We start from the raw sequence: 22,443 nt of genomic DNA, 5'->3' as shown, positions 1-22,443 counted from the left end.
TGAATATATACCTTTGAAATACAATGTAGGGATTTCAGGAAGCCTGGTACAAATCAATTTGGAACAGTACTTGCATAATCAAAAAGCACATCTTAAGTTCAGTTTTGCTTATCGGTTGGGTATTTCTTTTCAAATATGTATTTTTTCTGTCATCAATTTTGGACATGCAGCCAGTTGGTCGGCATATTTCAAAAACAAAGAGTTTTAAATACAAAGAATTCAGTTATCAGTGTGGTATATTTAAAATAGCATGCATTTTATTTGCTGGTAAATGGATGGAGTTGGAGAAGATAATACTAAGTGAAGTTAGACAATTCCAAAAAACAAATGCCAAATGTTTTCTCTGATATAAGGTTACTGACTCATAGTGGGGTAGGGAGGGGGAGCATGGGAGGAATAGACGAACTCTAGATAGGGCAGAGGAGTGGGAGGGAAAGGATGGGGGCAGGGGTTAGCAATGATGGTGGAATGTGATGGACATCATTATCCAAAGCACATCTATGAAGACATGAATTGATGTGAACATACTTTATATACAACCAGAGATATGAAAAATTGTGCTCTATATGTGTAATAATATTTATTTATTTTTTAAATGCATTCCGCTGTCATGTATTTAAAAAATAAAATCAATTAAAAACAAACAAATAAATAAATAAAATACCATGCACCTTAAAAACCAAAGAGTAATACAAGTTTTTACCCCTTACTAGCTGTAGTGAGTTTGAGCAAGTTAATTTACTTTTCTGAATGTGGAGCTCCTCATCATAAACATAGAAGAAAAAAATTTCTCTATCTTATGGGACTGTTTAGTAATTTATATAATATTATACAAATGTACTCCCTCATTCAATTAATATTATTTCCTTCACTTTCCTTTCTTTTTTCTATTGCATGTGTGCACTCGCGCACATGCACACACACAAACACATACACTATGGCTATTTACAGACAATTAAAATATAAGAGATTTAAAGCCATGTTTAGTTTAACATGATCTTCTTTAACTGATTAAAAATATAGATATCATATAATGCTTCATGGTTATTATTGCAGTCATCAGTTATAACTGCAGTGTAGGTGAAAAGAAGAATCATTTTTAATAACAGAATATTTAGAGTAATAAAGGTGAGATAAGTAAGACTTTGCTTTAATAAAGCAACCAGGAACAAAGAACATTGTCTTCACTTTTTTCTTGAAAGCCCCCTTAGCATTCCGTTAACATTACATACATGGGGGGGGGGGTGATTCCTCCTACACTTCCATTTACTAATTACTCTATTCAAAATTTTCATGATTTCAATTATTCTCCAAAGCTGCATCCTTCTTCTAGATCTGAATATAAGCTGAGTTTGTGCTAAGCCTCAAGCAATACATTACAACTAGCAAAGACATTTCACAGCTCAACATCAGTTGCAAATAACAGATTTTTTTTTTCTGTCTTGGAATTTATGAACATGCAAAAGGGGATCCAGACTCTGACCATCTCCTCTTCCTTCATTATTGTAAAAGCAATGTGGACCTCCAAGCCTCCACCATAGCTGCTCCACACTTTCCTCAGAATACAAATATTCTTGCTTTCCAAAGCTTTATCCCTGGAGATAGTGATGGCTTTTATAATTGGAGGTGCACTACATATAAGGAAACTTCTATTATACTTAAGGTTTATATTTCTTCATATTATTTTAATATACTAAGAAGGAAGAAAATAATAAAACTTACAAAAAAAAAAAAAACCTCCGAAAAAAACACAACTGTCCAAAAAGAAAACCATTCAATGATCCAATGCAAATCTCAGGACAAAGGAAAAAAAAAAAGAAAAAAAGAAGCTCTTTTAATCTGAAAAGATTAATTTGTCTATCAAATCCAGCAAATTCCTCACTGCATTCTAAAGTGAGTCTGTATCACTATTCTTATCCTTTGTATTTCTATTTCTCTTTTTCTCTGTATTTCTCTGTCTCTCCTTCCCTCTTCCTCCCTTCTTTTCATTCTCCTTTATCTTGAGTGGAGAGTGAAAAATGCTGAAAAGTTACTTAAATTCCATCCCTGAGTGCCAGAACATGTTGCATAAGAGGAAATCCATTTTCCTTAGGAGACCAGATAAATCAAAATAGCCCAAAGAAAATTAGAAAACATATAGATAAAATTAATGTTTTCTCTCTGACAATCAAAAATCAGTTCATTAATCAACTTCTGGGACAGTCTGAAGTCCCAGAGAATCTATAGAATAGATCTTTCAGGTGAACTCATCCACATCCATTTATACCTTGTGGGTTATTGCATCTAAGCATCAAACAAGTCTGTGATGAACAATTAAAAGTTTCTCCAAGTTAAAAAAAAAAAAAAGACAAACAAAACAGTACCAAGTAATGGTCCATTTGGGTTCTACTTGAGAACAATAATTTGTATATTGTATTTGCTTTGAAACATAATCAGGCTCTATATTTCAAATATAATTGTATCTGTTATGCAAGTGTAATAAAAAACACACCATAGTTAATTAATAAAGGTCAATATATAGAAAAGTCATTAGTGACTAATAGATAACACTTGTTTTCTGCTTCCTTTCTCGAATATCTGTCTAAAAATATCTGTCTAAAGGAACAGGCTCTGGAGTTTCCACTGAGGACTCATAGTTAGGCAAATATTTTCTCCTGGTCCACCTTGTGGGTATGGCATGGCAAACCCAAACCTTAAAAAGACCACAACATTCTATATAATATACTCAAGGGGGAAATGCAAACACCAGTACCTTAGTGTATATAACAAAATGCACACTCCTGTCTTTCTCAAAGAGCGCTTCCAAAAATAAGAATGTATACTAGAAGGAAAAAAAATAACAAAATAAAGCTAGACCCTTAAATTATTTTTATTCCAGGACCTACAAATATTGTCGGAAAATGATATTCACTTCTTAACAATATACTGCTTTATCACACATGTGTTTGGCTCCTATGGTAGAAGGAGAAACAAAATTCAAGAAAACAACAGAACACAGACAAGTTGAGATCATTGAAGGTGTGATTATTTTCTCTCTCTCCTCTCATGTTCTTAGCCATCTTGTATTTTTCAGTCTTTCTACTGCCTCTAAAATGGGGAAAGACAACAGAAGGCAATTCTGTACCTGAGTTTTTATAGATTTGGATGGCAAGTATGTGGAGTTGTTGACTGAGGTTCCCAGAGTTTTTGTAAAGTGTATCCACTTTCTGTCTGTCTTTCAGAACTAAATGAGAAATGGCAGCACCCACTAGATTAAAGGGCAATCATCATGTTTTATCTTGGGTGGGAATATGTCTTGTTTCCTAAAGTAGTTAATCAGCTAAGCAAGAAAAGAAAACAGTGGAATCAAAATGGGCAAGAATGGGCCTGGTGGTGAGTCTGTCCTAAGGTGAAGATCTGATTCCACAGAGCTCACTTCAGTAGGGCAGAAACACATGTTCTGGAAGAGGAAAGGGAAAATAGTAGAAAAGCCATTATGCACTCATGGGTTCCCTGAAAATTTCTAGTTTCCCTTAACTAACAAGGCCACATGAAGGAAGAATCAGGTCATTTTTCCAATCATGGAATTATCACTGTGTTACAAGAAGCTGTTTATTTGCAGAGTCAGCGTCAGACCAATAAATTAGGGTCCTCAAATCTCTTTTCAATCAGGCTACATAATACTCACCCTTGGGAAGTACAAGTAACCCAAAAATAAATATCAGGCTGTTTCAAAATATAAATACAGCTTGGAGGGGAAATAAAAAAGCAATGGTGAGAGGCTGAGATCTGCCCCCAAGAAGCAGCATTTAAAGGACAACAGGGTGAAATTCTGTGACTCCAATGACCTTTTAGGCCTAAGAATAAAATGAAATGGTATTCTTCATACATTCTCCAAATGTTTGCACTAAATTGCATAGAATTGAAGAGTGTTCAGTATGACCAACCATGGGCGACAGAGACAGGACTGAATGTCACAAGCACGTCTGAGTGTGGAGTTTTTCAAAAGCACATTCAAATAAAATGAGGCCATTGAGGCTGGCAACAAATTGAATTCCTAACAAAAGCTGAAAGGACCATTACATAGCATTAAAAACATGATACGTCCTTGCAGAAATAAGATAGAATTTAGGGTTAGGGGGTGGAAGCACTCTAGCCAACTATATTTAAATACATTAAACACAATGACTGTCTTTTTCTGAATGGATTCCTGTGCTCCACAATCTGTTCCCAATCTCCCATTCCAGCTTGGCTTGGTTTCAATTGTCTTTACACTATCCTTTCCGTTACCCTGTACTATTCTCTTCCCAAATAAGAAATGCATTTCCTCCAAGGAAAGGGCACTTATTCATTGATGGAGAAGTCTTCCTCACTACCTCTTGAAACAATTATTAACTTCTCTGCTCTCTCATGGCATCCCACTGGCCATTTAATTCTATATCCTTTTTCTCAAATTAAAAAAAAAAAAAAAAACAAGAACCTCCCCCTTTTCACCCTAGATTCTGGAAAATAGAATGTTCAAATGCATTAACTTTAGAAGGTAATAAAATCATTGTTGTTAAAATTGTCCTTAGAAGCCATTTAACTGAGGAATAAGAAGGGTGTACCTCATGGGTGTCTATAAGGCATAATCTTCCTTAATGAAAACAAACTTCAATTAGTTGGGGTCTGCTGCTGTTGTTGGTTAGTTGGTTGGCTGGTTTGGTTTACAGGTCAGAACATAGTGACAAAAAGTGATGAAATGATTTTTTTTTTAATGTCATTAAACAGCTTATGCAGTAAAACAACAAATCAGAACTTAATATGGTAAATTACTAGCATAACTCAGTGTCTTTACTAATTTGTTTATTTTGTATTATTTAATTCATGCCCAATAAATCAATAGATCATCTCCATTCTCTTCAAATTTCATAAAAACATTACGGAAGAGAAATCAAAGGATTTTACTTTCAATAGCAGAAACAAGGCAATGTGATATCAAGGAAAGAGCCCTGCTTCTGAGGTCAAGGCAGCCTTCAAAACCAGCTCTATCAGACATGTTATCATGAGCATCATGTGCCTAAGCTATCTCCCTGGCTCTTCATTTCCTAAACTATAAAACAGCCCCTTTACCCCAATGAGAATATTTGGGAGTTTAACCCTGCAGTTAGCATATAGTTAACTGTTGACTTGAAATAAATAGCTATATTAAAAGATCCGTAGTTACATAAATATTTTGAGGAAATAATGCAGTGCATATTCTTTCTTATATGATCTGCACAGCAAATGTTTTTTTTTTTTGAGGCAATATCTTTCAAGTTCACCATACAGGATATGGTGTCACTTTCACTGTCTCCCCAATTTGGAGTCAACGGTTCCACGTCTTTATTTCTAGTCTGAAGGCAACTTTAACAGTTTAAGTTTCTAACATGCAGCTAATAGGAAACACGCCAAGGAGAAATGTGTGGTGACTCCAGGGTTTCCTTTGTAATTGTTGCAAATGGAAACTTCTTTGAGTTTAATAGTGGAAGTACTAAATACTATAACAAGCAAAAATGAGAATACTGAGGTTTGAAATTAGGATTGTCATGATTTTCCTTCTGAAGAAAAGGTCTTGAGACTGTAAAGACACTCCTTATCTAGGCAGCACAGAAAACCATTACTGAGTAATTCCTCAACAATTAGCAGAATGATTACTTGTGACGCCTTCAAAATGATTACCTGTAATTCCATGGATCATGACTTCTTTCTAAATTATTTACATTATGCCAGGGCCTCAAAGAAGCATATCTAGTAAGAATAATATGGGTCTTGGGAACTGAGAAACTAGTTGAAGTTTCAATTATGCTAAGTTATTTCCTGTGTGACTTTGGGCAGTTCACTTAGCCATTTTGATTCTAAGTTTTCTTATCCAAAAAGGGGAGTTTAATACCCATGGCCACCTGATAATCTGCTGTGAGAACCAAATGATATTGAATACGTAAAATGTAAACTGCTTTTTTAAAACAAAGGGAACTTTATTATTATTACTCTACTACATTATAATTACATATCATTTTTATAATTATCTATGATTCAATTCCTTAAAAGGAAATAATGACGATTTAAAAAAAATTATTATTTGCTTTTGTCACTACCTGAGATGTCAATGTTGCACACCCACCCTGGAGGGTAAGAAATCATAGTTCTGCTACCAGAAGACCATATCTGGAAGTCAGAATGCCGTGCCCCACTAAACCATGAAGTTGTTATGGTTCCTTTTTTAAAATTGGAAACTTCTCTTTAAAGGGAGATTCCATGGACAGTCCCCAAACAACAGATAAGATTCTTAATAATCCCATATGAATGTAGAGTGCTTTGAGATTTTCAGACTCTCTTTTTGCTCCTTTTAAAAACTGGTGCTTCCATTAAGATAAGCACAGAGAGCCTCTTTGAAGACCAGCAGGTCAGCCAGCATCTCCATCATAAAAAGCAATACCTTTACACACAGAGAATTTGGTTGATCCCTCAAGATGCGCAATGGTCCCTTTCCTCCTCACAGTCAGTTGCCCCTTTTATTTTTGTCAACAATGCTTCCTTTTGACTCCTCTCCCTCCGACTAGGAAGTACGGCCCTGACGCAGACACAATACACCTCTTCATGAGGAAGGCAAATGAGTATGTGCCAGATGGGCCGAGGGGATTACAGCATGTTTCCTGCTCCCATGGTGACTCAATGGGGCTGGAATGAGAACTCATCTTATTCAAGAAGTCAGCTTCCCCTGGCAGAAGTATGAGTCACAGTTCCTGGGTAGAGAGCTCCCTTACCAATGGCATTTGGGGAAGGGACACTCCTTGGATGGATTACAGTAAAGGTCATTCAAAAAAGCAGCTCTGTTCCACTGAGGAGGAACCAGCTCTCAATAACTTCAGAATTCCTTGATCTTTCAACAAGAGAGACATGGTCAACTCTCCTTTCCCTTAAAGGTGAAGCAGAACATGGAACCACAATGAATTACTAGTACGGATTTAAACATTTCTAGTATAAAGCTAGCCAGTTTGAGGGGGTATTAAAAAGAGGGAGATATGAAGGGACACTTATTCATCAATTTAACATGTATGTATTGAGCACCTACTATGTCTCTGTGTGTCATTCATCATACCAAATGTTTGGAGATCAAATAGGATGGACCAATCTGAGCCCTCAGGTAGCTAAAACCAAGAGAGGGAAGGAATGATGAAGACAGGGAGGGAAAGAAGAAAGAAGAGCAGGAAAACAGGGAGAAAAAGGAGTAGGGAGGAGGAGCAGGAGGAGGAGGAGGATAGGTAGGAGAAGAAGAGAGAAGAAAGAGTTAATGTCATTCAGGAAATAATAACTGGTATGAAGAAAATGAAAGCCAGGAGAGGAATAAAAAGTGACTGGCAGAGTTGTTTCAGTTGAAATGGACAAGGATGGAAGGAATTTGAGTAGTCAACGTTCAAACAGAACTAAATCAAACAAAAGCAAATTAATAGTGGGGGTTATATTCAACATACTTAAAAATCAGGACACATGGAGTCAGTCACAATCAAATGAGAAACACAAACAAGTAGGAGAAATGATGGGATGCTAGTATACACCATCTGTATACCAGTGTATCTCAATGAATATCATCTCTTGTTAAAATATATCCTTTCCTCTGTGAATTCCCAAAGGGCCAACAAGTTTAGAAGTTATCTCTACTTTCAGCTTTGAGCTGTACTCTGTCCTAGTTATTACCCCTCCTTTAGAGCTATTTTTGGTTTCTAATACAATGCCTTAAGTGGCATAGAAAACTGAAATGCACCCAGCAAGGATGATCAGGTTGGTAGGAGGTCTCAAATCCATGCCACGTGAAGCATTGTTGAAGTTATATATTGCAGAACACTGAGGTCCTAGTTATATAATTGCTGATTCAACATTTCTGAAGCCTTCTCACATAGAATAAGAGTTAAAGCAAAGATATTCAAAGTACAGTCCATGGTATTCAGGGGAAAAAAAATTATACATGGGAATCTTTTTTTCAAATGAGGATCCCCACATTCCTTGTATTAAATTTAAAGAAACATTGCATTCACTATTTTCTGTTTCAATCATACAGCTGAACTGAAAACGTGTGTGATAATGATAAAGAAAAATTTCTGTTTATACTAAAAACTTTCTAAAAATGCAATCAATCCAAAAATATAATGGGTGATCACTAGTCAGAAGCACCAGGAGATGATTCGGAACAGCAATGCTGGAGATGAGAGGAGATGGCAAAACATGCACTTTCTAATATCAAGGCCCTTCCAACTCTGAATTCATACGATCCGGGTTGATAATGGCTCCTCATTTATTCAAACTCAGTAAAGGTCTTGGCTGGCTCCTCTTACAAAGTAACCTCCCAGGAAAGAATGAGACTACAGACAAGTCCTTTTTTTTTTCCTATACATAAGTATTACAGCCGAAACCCATTGTTGGTTTTTGAATTGGATTCTGGTTTTTGGTTTGGTGTCTGGCTTGTTTTGGGGTCTTAGTGATCTATTAACCACTGAGGCCTTCCTCACTGCAGGCTCAAGCTGGAGAAATAGACAGTGCTCCCATCCCCGCCATTTATTTTCCCATTGGTCCTAGGGTAAGGGAGAAGAAGCAGTCTTCTAATTGTCATGAAGGTGTGAAAATGTCCCCTATCTATACACACTGGACCACATTACCCAAGGGTCCTGTGTCCATGAACACTAAAGACATCAATGATTCCTCCTATCACCAAATTCTTCTACAATTCTGTCAAACCTATGATTCTGTGCTACCACAGAAGATAATGGACAGAAGCATTATTTTTTTTCTTTTAAATTAGTCTTCAGAAAGAGTGGATACATTGCCCTGAACATGACATAAACTTCAAATGATTGTCAAAAGTCATTCACTTACCCGAGGCATCAACCTGCAGGATCCCATAGAAGCAGAGACTCATTACACACCACCGAAGTCCCATCCTGTCAAGATAGACACGAAGGTAAGGCAGAGCATTTGCTACTCTCCAGTGGTTAAACAGTAAAAACTAGAGCGTAGGAACGCTGATCATAGAGTGAGAGCTGCTAGGAGAGTTTTATAATACCAACAGGTTTAGTTGTTAGAGCCTACCAATTATAGGGGTTATAGTTTGTCATTTATTATTTAACCTCCAAAATACATATACATAAGGAAACCCAGACAAGTCAAAGTAACATAACCAAGATCCTTTGGCTAGAAATGTGGCAAGGTGATCAAACACCAGCTATCAGGTTCTAGAACTCTCTCTTAATCATAAATCTATAATTGCCTACATAAAAAAATAATATATCCATCTGGATGTTTGACCAGGAGTCACATTTCTGGCAGAGAAATTTGATCTTCCTACCCTTTTCTGAGATCCTTTGGTCTATTCCAGTGGAGAATATTTTAGGAACCAGGTACTTTTCCTTCTTAGTGATGAATGGAAAATCTAGAAGTCCTGGATGCAGACTTAGTCTGTCGTCCACCACAATCTGAATTTATATTAAGGGGAAATATATAAACTCCATGCCCTGCTGCTCTTACTCTTCTCACTGGAAGAGACAGATGATGAGGCAGGAGTCCAATTTCTGTGATCTCTAACCTTCCTACTGATAACCAGCTGATGCTGCCAACAAGCAGAAACCCTGCCCTTGCATTTGGTTGTGTGATCTTTAATGCAGAAGACCTAGAGTTTTAACAACTCTGGAAGGAATTTATTTTCCTCCTACCCTAGATATGTCCCACCACTGGTAAATCCTCTGTAGGTTTATAAACCCTGAAACCTGGAGATGACTCAGAAATTCCCTGCTCAAGACCTCTGCTATCTGTTTTGAAGAAAACAGCCATATAAAAATGCTTAAAGAGGTCTTGATAACTTGTCCAGATCATGTTTCTGGAGAGTGACAGAAAGGGAATTTAAACCCACATCAGGTTGACAGCTGTTATCTCAAAGAACCTATGATGCAGTTGGGCATGGTACACAAGCCTGTAATCCCAGCTGCATAGGAGGCTGAGGCAGGAGGATCACAAGTTCAAGCCCAGCTTCAGCAACTTAGCAAGACACTGTCTTAGAGGAAAAAAATAAAAAAGGTCTTGGAATGTAGGGATACAGATCAGTGGTACAGTGTCCCTAGCTTTAATTATCAGTAACAATAATAACAACAAAAAAAAGAAGTCTATACCCTGAGTTTCACAACCAAAAGAACCTACCATCCTAATACAGCCAAAGAGGTATTCAATAAATAGCATGACCTAGACCATCAATTAAATGGGCCACTTTTAAGAATATTACATTGAAAGAAAAGGTATAAACTGGTACTGCCAAGCAGACCAGGGTATGGTCATCCTAAAGGACAATGTAAGCTTCCAACCCATGTCACCTGTCTTAGCCACACACCAGCAAAAATCTGTGGGTCATATCATGCTTCCTTCTCTAGCCTAGTCATACAGAAATCACAGAGGGTTTATTGTAACACAAGCAGCTCTTTTACTGAGATGAAATGTATCTTTCTTCTCCAAACCACTCCTTTCCAATATTTATACCATCACTTTGTGGAAATCTACTGTTCCCCATTAGTTAGTGATTTATTCAATAAACATGTATCAAGGGCTAGGGGTGTAGCTCACTGGTAAAGTACCTTCCTAATGTGCACAAGGCCCCGGCACTTCTAAAAAAAAAAAAAAAAAAAAAAAAAAAAAAAAACAGTAAGGAGCATTTTCTGTTTACAATTTACTATAAACTAACTGCAGGGGCCTCTAGCAAGCAAGATATAGAGCCTTTTCTAAAGGCACTTCTCTGCAGAATAAACTCCATTCAAACCACTTCAATGTCATCAACTGTGTATAAAACACACATGCACAGGCACTTAGGAAAGGCAGAGACTTATCAGACAGAAGTTACAGCACTAGGCAGAGTCTAGCAAGGACTTAAACTGTGTACAAAAAGTAACTGCACTACAAAATAGAAATTGGTAAAAATAGAGAGGATACAATAAATGTTATTGAAGATTAGCAAGGAAAGTGATGACTGCAGCTGAAGCAGGCACAGACGAACACAAGAGGTTCTTTCTGACTGAACAAGAACTGGTTTGGCTGGTTATAATTGAGAGAGAAAGTATGGTAAAAATGAAACTCTTGGTGGAGATAATCTTCAAGGTTAATGAAAATATGAGACAAAAATAGGAAACAGACTATAAATAGCCCAGTTTGGCTCAAGTACAAAGTATTAGAAAAAGAACTATAGAAGAATTTTCTGGAAAGGAGAGAGCTTTAAAATCAGAACATGGCAATGCTGTGAAGAGAAGACTGAAGACTTGGGATTTAACTTAAATAGAAAACAGGGAATCATTAATATTTTCTGATTAGAGAAGTGATATAACCATCAAGTTGTGCCTTATGGAGGTCACTCTGTTAGGCATGTATTGGATGGACTGCCACTAAATTCTGTCTTGAAATCATCTTGCGTCCTGAGGCTGTCACAGTAATTGCTATCCTCTTAGCTTTGTGTCATCTACAAACTCGATCAGCATGCTACCTATGTCCTTATCCAAGTCATTAATAAAAGTAATTAATAATTCTGCATTAATCCTTGTCAGCAAGAGCAACTAGACAGTTCATTGGAGATTCTGGGCACAAGTTATTTCAGCCCTACTACTTGGCTATACTGAAACCATCTGGCCTTCTGAACTGCTTTGGCTTATTTTAAAAACCCATGCACACCTCTAGATTTTCCCAATTTGCTTGTTTATAAGCTGCTGAACTCCTAAAGCAATACTTAGAAGACATTCTAATTAGTGTGATTGAGGACCTTAATTGATATTCCCAAGAGTAACTGGACTACGCCAGAGGCAGCAGAGAGGTCACCAAGGTAAAGCTAATCCAAAGATAACCTATGTGCAAACACAAATCTAGGATGAGCCCTTCCCTGTGATGAATTAAAACAAAGCACAATGAAAAGAAATGTGATTGAAGGGGCTAGTTTTGACAGACTTAAGGTATCAAGGTTAGCAGGAGGCGGTTGGCTGCTCTGAAACTCCTTGGAGAACACTGGTTCATTTAAAATCATCTTGCATTCAACCTTGGAATTTTATTATTGTAAACAGTAATACAATTTTGGTTCTTGTTTCTTAGGGTAAAGGAGGTGTTGGGTCAAAAATGGAAAAACTGACAGAAACCAAAGGAACCTGCCTAATCATGCAACGGCTCCCTGTATCTGAACTATAGCTGAGCTTTAGATTATTGTTTTGGGCCCCATCAGATCTTGCTCTTCAGATACCTGGAATCTACATATATTGAATTCCCAGCTAGGTTTTTCTGTGTTATTCATTTTATATACTGTATGAACATTTCTATATGTCCCACCTTATGTAATAGTACTTCTCTCACATTTAATGACATTATTTTCTAATATATCAACTTAGATGCCTAGATCATGTAGCAAATATGTATTTAGTTCTATACAATCAAGAAAAAAATTAATGATTTATTAACATGTGCTCAGCACTGTAATATCTGTCCCTGTATGTGGAATTTTCTAAGGTCTGCATTCTCTAGCTTGATAAACTTCAGGACCTCTTTATCTCGGAATCACCCTGACTATTGGATTCCCTGGTCATAATAGCTGGTGATAAGCTGAAACTAGGTTTACTGCCCCAAGGCTGGTGTTGCTTTGGGTCACCATTTGTCAGTATTTCTTCTCCACAGTGGCACTCCACCAGTCCATAGGACTGAATTTATCCCAGTTTCCCAATTCCATGTGTAGTTCCATATTCATATAGACTGCTCAAGGCTTGGAACTTCCACCTGGTGATTGTCAGTTCTCCTTCCCAGAAACTTCACTTTGTACCCTGTTAAAGTCTTGTTCTAAGCTGAAGTTATGGTTTGCATCTAGAATGTCTCCCAATGTCTCATGTGTCCTGTGTGGGCTTTTGGGGGGTGATTGGATCATAGGGCTCTGACCTCACCAATGGAAAAATCCACACAGGGCTCCATGAACTACTGAGAGATGAGACCCAGTTGGAGAAAATAGTTCATTGGGATGCACCTTGAAAGAATTTATCTTGGCCCTAATCCTTTCCTCTCTGCTTCCTGGCAATCATGAGCTGAGAAACTCTCACCAGGCCCTCTGACATCATGTTCTGCCTCACCTCAGGCTCAAAACAATGGAGGCAGATGACCATGAACTGAGAGATGTCTGAAACTATGAGCCAAAACAAACCTTACCTCTTCCCAGTTGTTTCTGTCAGGATTTTTAGTCACAGTGATGAAAACTGACTGACACAACCAGATAAACCTCCTGTAACCATGACACTGCTATTACTTGCTTCGTTTCTGCCATGGTTGACAGATGTCCTTGGCTATCATCTGCCCAGTGAAAACCTGGCCATTAACATGAGGGCATGAACCATAGATGGCCATCCCCATGTGGGGTCAACCCTGCTACCAAATCACTTGCCAGAGTCCTGCTGACCTCATCCATATTTTTTCCTTTTCCCTTCTCTAATTTACTGACAAAGTTTGAGTAGGTTTTGGATTGGTACAACCTTCAAAATGTGACAATCATACCTTTGAAGGACACAATGAGCTATTAATTATACTATTTTACAGAAAAGGAAATAACATTTATTCAGAAATCAGGATTATTTTAATCATCAAACTCTTACCTAGTTTATAATTTTTTTAAAGAGAGAAAGAGAGAATTTTTTAATATTTACTTTTTAGTTTTCGGTGGACACAATATCTTTATTTTATTTTTATGTTGTGCTGAGGATCGAACCCAGGCATGTTGTGCTGAGGATCGCATGCCAGGCGAGCGCACTACCGCTTGAGCCACATTCCCAGCCCTAGTTTATAATTTTTTAATCATAAGAGAATCCCTGTGAAGCCTATTTCAAAATCTAATATTTATCAGTAAACAAGTTTTAGCTAAGGGACATAGAATCTCTAATTCTGGGTAAAGTGAAGGAAACATATTCTAATCTGCCTTTCTCAGGGAATGCAGCAACATTTTGGGGACTCTAAAAAGCAAATAACAACATGTTCTTTTTAAGTATACAGAGGACATTCACCAAGATGGGTCATATCATGTACCATAAATCAAACCATAACAAATTGAAAGTAATTGAGAATATATTCTCTTATCTATAGAATTAAACAGGACATCCAAAACAAAAAGTCTCCAAACACTTCAGAATTTAAAAATATACTTCTAAATAATTCAGACATTTAAGAGAAAGCCCCAAGGAAAATTAGATAACATTTTGAATTTGAACAAAAATTAAAATACAGCATACCCAATATGTACCTATGGGATAACTATTGAATTAAAGAACTTTAAAGACATTGATGTAGATGATCTAATCTCTCCCCGCAAAAAAAGCAGGGAAAAATAAACCAAGCAAGCAAAATGCAAGAAACCATAATAAGTAAAGATCAAAAAATATTAAAATAGGAAAACATGGGTTATTTAAAAGGAACAATAAAATTGATATACCACTAGAAGATACTCATCATGAATAATAGAAATGAAAGAGGTAATATGACTACTGATCACAGAGGCATTAAAAGTATAATAAATCTATTCTATAAAGTCTAGGTACATAAATTCCACAACTTAGATAAAATAATCCAATATGTTGAAACCAATAAACTACCAAAACTTTAAAAAAGAAAAAGAAAAGAAAAAAGAAATAGACCACCTGAATAGACCTATAACTATTACAGAAATTGAAATGTTTCATAATTTATCTGTAGAGCATCCAGAAAGGAACACAACCTTGCTGACGCCTAGAATTTTTAGCCTTGTAAAACCCTAAGTAGAGAACCAGCTAAATCGCATTCTGCTTGGCCTTCTGATTCACAGGAACTGTAGTAACACATAGGTTCTTTTAAAGTAACTTTTCTAGTAATCTGTAACAGTTGTAACAGAAGATAATACAAGAGATAAACCACATGATAGACCATATTCATGAATTGAAAGACTCAACATTGAGAAGATGTCAATTTTCCCCAAACTGACATGTACAGATTTAGTTAATTCCAATCAAAAGATATTTTTAGATACTGATGAGCTAATTCTAATACTTATATGGAAGGAGAAAGGCCCTACAATATTGGAAACAATTTTTAAAAAAGAAGAAGAAAGTTGAAGGAAACATAATACAAAGAGCCCAATTTTAAAATGTTCAGTCATGAAGAGATAATTTACGAAAAAGGATATGCAGAAGATAAACATGTGAGAAGATGTTCAAACTCACTAACCATGAGGGAAATGTAAATTAAAATCACAATGGGATACCATTACACACGTTTCAGAATAAATTTTTAAAAATTATTGAAAATACCAAGAGCTGAAGAGAATGCAAAGCACCTGGAACTCCCATACTGGTGGAATATATAATAGTACAGACTCTCTGGAAAACAGTAGCTGTTTTTGTATAAAATTAAACATCATCTTGCCATAGAGCTAGCAATCTCACTCCTACGTATTTCCCCCAAGAGAAATAAAAACTATGTTCACACCAAAACGCTCTACATGAATATTTTAGTAGCTCTACTATTAATGGCCTCAAACTGGAAACAACTTAAATGTCATTCACCAAGTGAATGGATCAACAAACTGTGGTGCATCCAATAAAACAGAATATTATTCAGCAGCCTTAAACAATGAGCTTTACGTATTGTTATTGATAAACGCTTTGGATGAGCCTCAGAGGCAAGTCAACCTACGTTACCTACTATATCATTCCATTTAAATGGAACTCTCAAAAAGGCAGACCATGGTGGTAAGTATGGTAGATGAGAGTGACTATAGAAAGGCCCAGAGGAACTGTTGAGGGACACAAAACAGTTCTGTATCCTGACTGTGGCAGCAGTTACATGATTCAACACACAAGAGAAAATTCATGCAGCTCTACTGTAAAAAAAAAAAAAAAAAAAAAGTGACTTTTATTGTATGCTGATTAAAAATATATCTTTAAGTGAAACCATTTTTCTTTTTAAAAAACTGAACAAATGATTTTTGAACCCGTTTAGGCAGTTAAAATAAATGAAGGCTGTTTTAACCTAAATATGGTTTCTATTTTCAACGTTCACTTTCAAAATAACAGTCTTGTCATTAAGCACTGAATGTTCCAGAAAAGTCCAGCAATAGACACACAGGGAGAGATCAGTGAACTGCCTCAACTTTTGGCTTACCAAGCCAGTGCTGCTAACCTTTACTTATAGAACAGCAGAGCCAAAGTTCACACCAGAAAATATAAGCACACTCCTCTTAGGTATTGCCTTCCCCCATAGCTTCAAAGTGCTCAGAACTCTGAGAGAACAGATATAACATAATATACCACCTGCCATCTTTGGAAGCTTGGAATAGAATGTGAGCAGATTGATTTCCTTTTGTTCTTTGGTATTTTGAATAGCAACATGCTCTCAGGGGTGAGGGAAGAAATATCATCATGGAGTCCTGTGTCTCATGGGGAGAACTAGAACTGTGTTTTCAGAGAGGGAGGTGAAAGAGCAATTTATAAAGAGCACTGAGTTGGAGCTCTATGTTTTATTGCATGATCTTGGACATCCTGAGAAGAGAGGTGAGGCAAACGCAGTGACCACTTAGGAAGAGCTCTAACCTGTTCACTCCTCATGACCAATGTAAGACTGACACGCTAGGGATTCATGGGTACTTCTAAATGAGTTCAGGAGTGGGTGGAAAAGTTGAAGATGAATGTCCCTGTATAGGGACACTTGAGGCTAGGGAATGATAAGAATTAATACTACCTCACCATTTGTTGTGAGGAATATTCTTGGAAATTCTGGTGGACTTAGCTTGGTCAGGATCATAAATACTATCAATAAACATTATTTTCAAAGACAAGCTCAAGTAACTTGGTCCACATTTACAATGGACCACTGTGATAATGGTCATATTTGCCATATCCTACTCTAAACTCTGGGTCCAGGTTTAGTGCTGTTTCCAAAATGTTTAAAAAGGAGCAAGTCAAAAGTTAAGTTTGGGCTCTATTACATCCAGAAAAGCCAAGATTATAATGATAGGTTCTATGATGAAGCCTGACCTTCTGGCCCTCAAATCCTCATTTTTAAAAGTACAGTAAAACCTTTGGCTTTCCTATCTCATAGAGTGATTATAGAAGATCAAATGATGTTCCTAACATGTGAGGAGAGGCTCTGCAAGTATAAAGGCTATATCAATACAAAGTGTTAAAATTTGGTTATTATGAAATAAGTTTGATTTTTTTTTGTTTTGCTTAAATTTGAAAGAAGCAAATGGAACAAAGATCTAAAGTCAAAAAGGCAATATTTTGTAACTTACTGAATTCAGATTAGAAAATGGATTACCTTTGCAGACATTGACAGGGAGGAATAAAAGTGAAGCTTGGGGGGTCTGATAATGTTCTGATTCTTTGATGATGGTTATCTAATGATGCCTTTGTTAAACAAAATCAATAAGTTGTACAGTTATTTGTGTATTTTACTGTTAATGTGTTTCTATAAAATATATAGGACAGTTTTTGCTTGTTTAAAATTAAGTGGTGCTTAGAACAATAGGAAGCCCAGAGCAGTGGTGCACACCTGTAATCCCAGCAGCTCAGGAGCCTGAGGCAGGAGGATCATAAGTTCAAAGCCAGCCTCAGCAAAAGCAAGGTGCTAAGCAACTTAGTGAGACCCTCTCTCTAAATAAAATACAAAATAGGGCTGGATATATGGCTCAGTGGTTGAGTGCCCCTGAGTTCAATCCCTGGTACCCCAAATAATAATAATAATAATAATAATAATACAGGAAAAAACTTACAGAAGGTACAGAATACACACACACACACACACACACACACTCACACACACACACACACACACACACACACACACATCTTCCCTTTTAAAACAAAAAAAACAATTAAGTCCCACACATACACGTGACATGAAAAGAAATTATCCCCAAAACCTCTAGGGCTGGAGGAAGGAAAACTGATGTTGAGAGGTTCTAATATTCCTCCTGTTTCACTCAGCAAATATTTATATAGCTCTGAAAACAAACAGGAAGAAGAAGATAGACACCATCCCTAACCTCATGGAGGTTGTAAGCCCACCCCCAAGAGAGCTGTGCTGCAGAGCAGGGACTGCAAAGCACATGAGTGCCGCCCGAGGGGAGGAAGCAACTCACTTGGGCCATGTGGTGTCATCTGAAGTTCAAGTAGGAAATCTGGGGTAATTACAACCACCACAGACACAAAAGAGTCATATCACCTTATGGACCAAGATCCAGTCACCTCCAGGTTACTGAATTAATTACTTTTCTAGCATAGAAAAGCTTCTTGGCCAACTGAGGTTTTCACTTCTTACATTTCATGTAGCAACACGTCCACTAATAACCTCTCTAATTCAAAGGAATGGTCAGAAGATCACAGTCCTGTCTGTGAGGCTCGCAAGAGAAAGGCACATTCGTGGACCTTTCTGTCAGGAAGGACAGAAGAAAAAATCCTGCAGCCAAGTTTTCATAGGTTTGCCCATCAAGACTATACACTGTGGCTTCTCAGTCTACAGCATCAAGCTCCGCTCACAGCAAGCAGTATCTACTGAGCCCCTAACCCTTCCACACACTGGAATAGAAGCTATGTACTCTACTGAAATAAGTACCCTGTTTTTATAGCCAGGAATCTCACAACTTTGGAGCAAAGATACACATAAAATAAAAAGAGAGAAAGAAAAAAAATCAAGAAAGTAAGTAGCCAAGTTCAATACAAACCCACTAAAATGTATGTTTAAAACCATTGTGTCCTGTAATGAGCATTCTGCAGCTGCTCACAGTCAAACCATAACAGGTCATCCAAACCTGTTATGCTTTGGATGTCAGGTGTTCCCCAAAAGCTGACTATGAAACAATGCAAGAAGGTTTAGAGGAGAAATGATTTGGTTGTAAAAGTCTTAACCCAATCAGTCAATTAATCCCCTGATAGGGATTAACTGAGTGGTAACTAAAGTGGTAGGGTAGTATGGCTGGAGGAGGTGGGAATCGGGGCATGCCCAGAGGGTATATATTTGTATTTGGCTAGTAGAGTCTCTTTCTGCTTCCTGATCATCATGTGGGCTGGTTCTCTCTGCCAAACTCTTCCACCACGATGCTCAGGCCCATGGGGAATGGAGCTGGCTGTATATAAACTGAGATCTCTGAAACAGTGAGCCCTTAAATAAACTTTTCTTCCTACAGTTGTTCTGGTAGGGTCTTTTAGTTATAGCAGAAAAAAAAAATTGACTAAAACACCCCCCACCAAAAAAAGAAATATGAGTTTAAAAAGTAATGTATCTCATATCTCCCAAAGAGTCACACAATAAACACCGGCATTGTAAAGGCTCAAGGTAATCTATCAAGTAAATATTGTGGTCAGCTTGATTTAACAAAACATTAACCAAAGTTATTAGACCATGAACTCTTTTTTTTTTCTTTGGTACAATATAGCTATTCAGGTCCCACTGGATATAGACATTGAAAGTTCTCAACTGGAAAGGGAGAGCTCAAGTCACATATCCCAGATAAATCCTCAGTCCAATAAGCAGCTGCTGGTTTTGCACTTGAGACTAAACTGGCTACCACTGAAAAGAAAATGAATTTACCTTTCCAAGCATCTCCTGCAAGCCCCACCTTCCCTCTGCAGCTTTTCCTGGTACTCTCTTATCTTCCCTCTCCAAAAATAACTATCCTTTCTCTAAAAACCGTGAGCAGGTGTCTGTTCCTCTCCTAGATCCCCAAGAATATTCTGCCCTCATCTGTTTTGTTTAGGTTCTGTCTTATCCGCTCCCCCAACACATTCAGACCAGTATTCCAAGTGTATATCCACCGCACAGGGTCCAGTGCTGTTACACAGTAAACACATATAAATATAGGACAACTCTGGGTGGTAGGAGGAGTACAACACAATCAGCCTCTGATCTTATTTCTATTGGTCATCCTGTTTAGCTGTAGTCTTGGATTATTTATGCAATCCCTCTCTATACTGGTATCTTCATCAATAAAGTAGGGATAATGAATTATCACCTCAAAGGATGCTGTGGGGTCACACTAAATGTTTATGAAAAGGCTTCATAAATGGTGACGTGTGATACAAATATGTGGTTTTACACACCTGTTCATAGGTACCTATTCACAAGTGGCTAAGGCAACCCTCAGGAAGCAGCTCCCCCTAGGCACTGGTCTAAGCAGATGTCACCAAGAGTTCTGTGACTGTCACCAAGATACTGTGTTCAGAAATCAAACATGAATGAATCTTGAAAGCCAAAGTCAGCTGTCCCTTCAGAGAGCACGCCAACCCTTGTAGCATCTCCCAATTCTACCAGAAAATAAGTGCCTTGCTAGAGCTCATTCATCAGACTAGAGCCAAACCTCCCCACCCTCCTGGTTCAGGGGCTGGAAGCCCTAGGCCTCCCAGCTTACAAGAGAAAAGGTAGGATGAGCCCAGGACCCTAGTCCTGACTGCACCATTAACTCTCTGTGTGCCATGGGCTGTGCACTTTATTGTCCTGTGCCTCAGTTTACATAACTACTTTTATTAGGAAGAGTTAAAGTCAACAACTAAAGTAAAGCCTTTATGAAGGATTCAGCATATACCAGGCTGATAAAGAAAACACAGTAAACACATCCACATCCACACATTGTCAGTCCACAGGGAAAAGCAGTCTGTTTGGTATCCTCGCCATCCCCATCCCTAATCTTCTCCCTGGTGCAAAGGTAATATCACAAGTCTTCTGGGAATTCACATAAGCAAAATAATAATAATAATAATAATAATAATAATAATAATAATAATAATAATAGAAAAAAAGCAAGTCTTAAAGAAATTCCCATGCCTCTGTATCTAAAGTGTTAAAAGAAAATCCCCTTTTGAACTAACACTGAGGAGATCTGTGTGAGTCTGTGTCCCTGTTGAGAAAATTCTATGGCTTCTTTCACCAATTTTTGGGCACCAGGATCATCCTGACAGATGGCAATGTGCACCCACCAGTCCCATAGTCTGGGCTGTGACCTCAGTCCACCAGTTACACTGGATGGAGGGAAGGGGTGGGGGACTCCAGTCATAGTTCTTTTTATATGCAGTTGGCATTTGGTGACTTTATTGCAAATAAAGTAAGACCCTGCAATCCATCTTACATAAGAATGAAAATGAGCTGGAATTTTATAGTGTTATTACCTACCAATCCATAAACCACTAAAGACTCAAGTGACCCTAATTTCAACAAGTATGCCTTATCTTCACCATACAGCTCCTTACAAAAAACACCGGCCTCCCTCTCAGAGAGGTGTTCAAGCAGTGCTTAATATGAGGTTTTAAAATGCTTTGACAGGCAAATTGAGCAGGAGGGCAGAACATGTACTAAAAAAAATACTGACAGATAACAAGGGGGGGGGCATTTTGCAGCTGCACTGTAAGCTTTTCAGGGGCATTTTTCCATTCCAAGCTAATTAATCATAACTGAGTGCTACAACATGGAGTCCCTAGGCTAAATGCCACAGGATTATACAGATCTTACCCTGCCCAGGAATCTAGGAACTCACAACCTAGTAGGGATCTCCAACTTGGATATGGTTAATTATACCTTGTGAGCTCAAAATACTATTCTTTTTGTTAAACATGCATTTGCTGAGTCTGCCACATAGTTCCTATAGAATACTGGGCAAGTTACTGAACCTCTTTGTGCCTTACTTTTGTTACAGGACTGAGGCCTTGGGAAACTAAGGCAGCAAGAAGGCTCCCGCCCTGATTCTTGCAATCATATCAGAAGGCATCAGAGTATCAGGCATGAGTTTATTAGAAGGGATGGGAAAGGGGAAAGGAGATAGAACGGTTCCTCTTAGAGAGGAGACAGACACTGTGTGCCTCTCTATCATCCAGTTTTATTGGGGGATCCCAGGGAAGTTTCCAGAGTCCCATTCAGATCTACCTTTTGACTTTTGACTGACAGAAGCATGATATCAGACTTTCAAGTCCCCACTGCCATGACCACTCAAGAGCACTGTGGACCATGATGACTGGTTCTAACTGGAACCTGTTCTTACGGATTTTATGGATAGGGGGAATTATCCTTATCTCTCCTGAATTCTGGCACCTGGTCTGTGTAAGCATCACAAAAGTCACCCCTTGAGGGTACCTTGTGTTCCACATATTTGCATTATTTGGAGACTACATTTCTCCAGCAGATAACAGGTAGTTTAATGAGGAATATGACATAGCCTGTCCACTTGAGCCAGGCAGGGCTGCAGGTAAACTGCTTCTTGGAAAAGAAAGTATGTGGGGGTCAGCACAATGGGCCCATTTTATGAAAATATTCCCTTAAGTTCATGTTTCCACCATTCACATTTCTCTGTCCCTTATCATCTTCTCCAACTACAAAATGGAGAGAATAATAATTCCTACTTCATACATTCATTGAACAGATTATATGTGTCAATATATTCAAAATACCTAAAAG

The 22,443-nt window shown here is 37.8% G+C and overlaps 1 protein-coding gene across 1 annotated transcript in view; it reads right to left on the bottom strand.

Annotated features, from left to right (window-relative positions):
• The window catches only part of Il1rap (interleukin 1 receptor accessory protein), a 132,264-nt gene that overhangs the window by 81,098 nt on the left and 28,723 nt on the right, over positions 1 to 22,443 (bottom strand). The window contains exon 2 of the mRNA XM_076868049.2: positions 8,869 to 8,933. Within this exon, the coding sequence (XP_076724164.1) occupies positions 8,869 to 8,932 (64 nt within the window). The 5' untranslated portion in view covers position 8,933. The remainder of the gene's footprint in view (positions 1 to 8,868; positions 8,934 to 22,443) is intronic.

The sequence above is a fragment of the Callospermophilus lateralis genome, chromosome 10, assembly GCF_048772815.1.
Source record: "Callospermophilus lateralis isolate mCalLat2 chromosome 10, mCalLat2.hap1, whole genome shotgun sequence".
Lineage (NCBI taxonomy): Eukaryota > Metazoa > Chordata > Mammalia > Rodentia > Sciuridae > Callospermophilus > Callospermophilus lateralis.
This window is presented reverse-complemented; position numbering and strand designations above follow the sequence as displayed.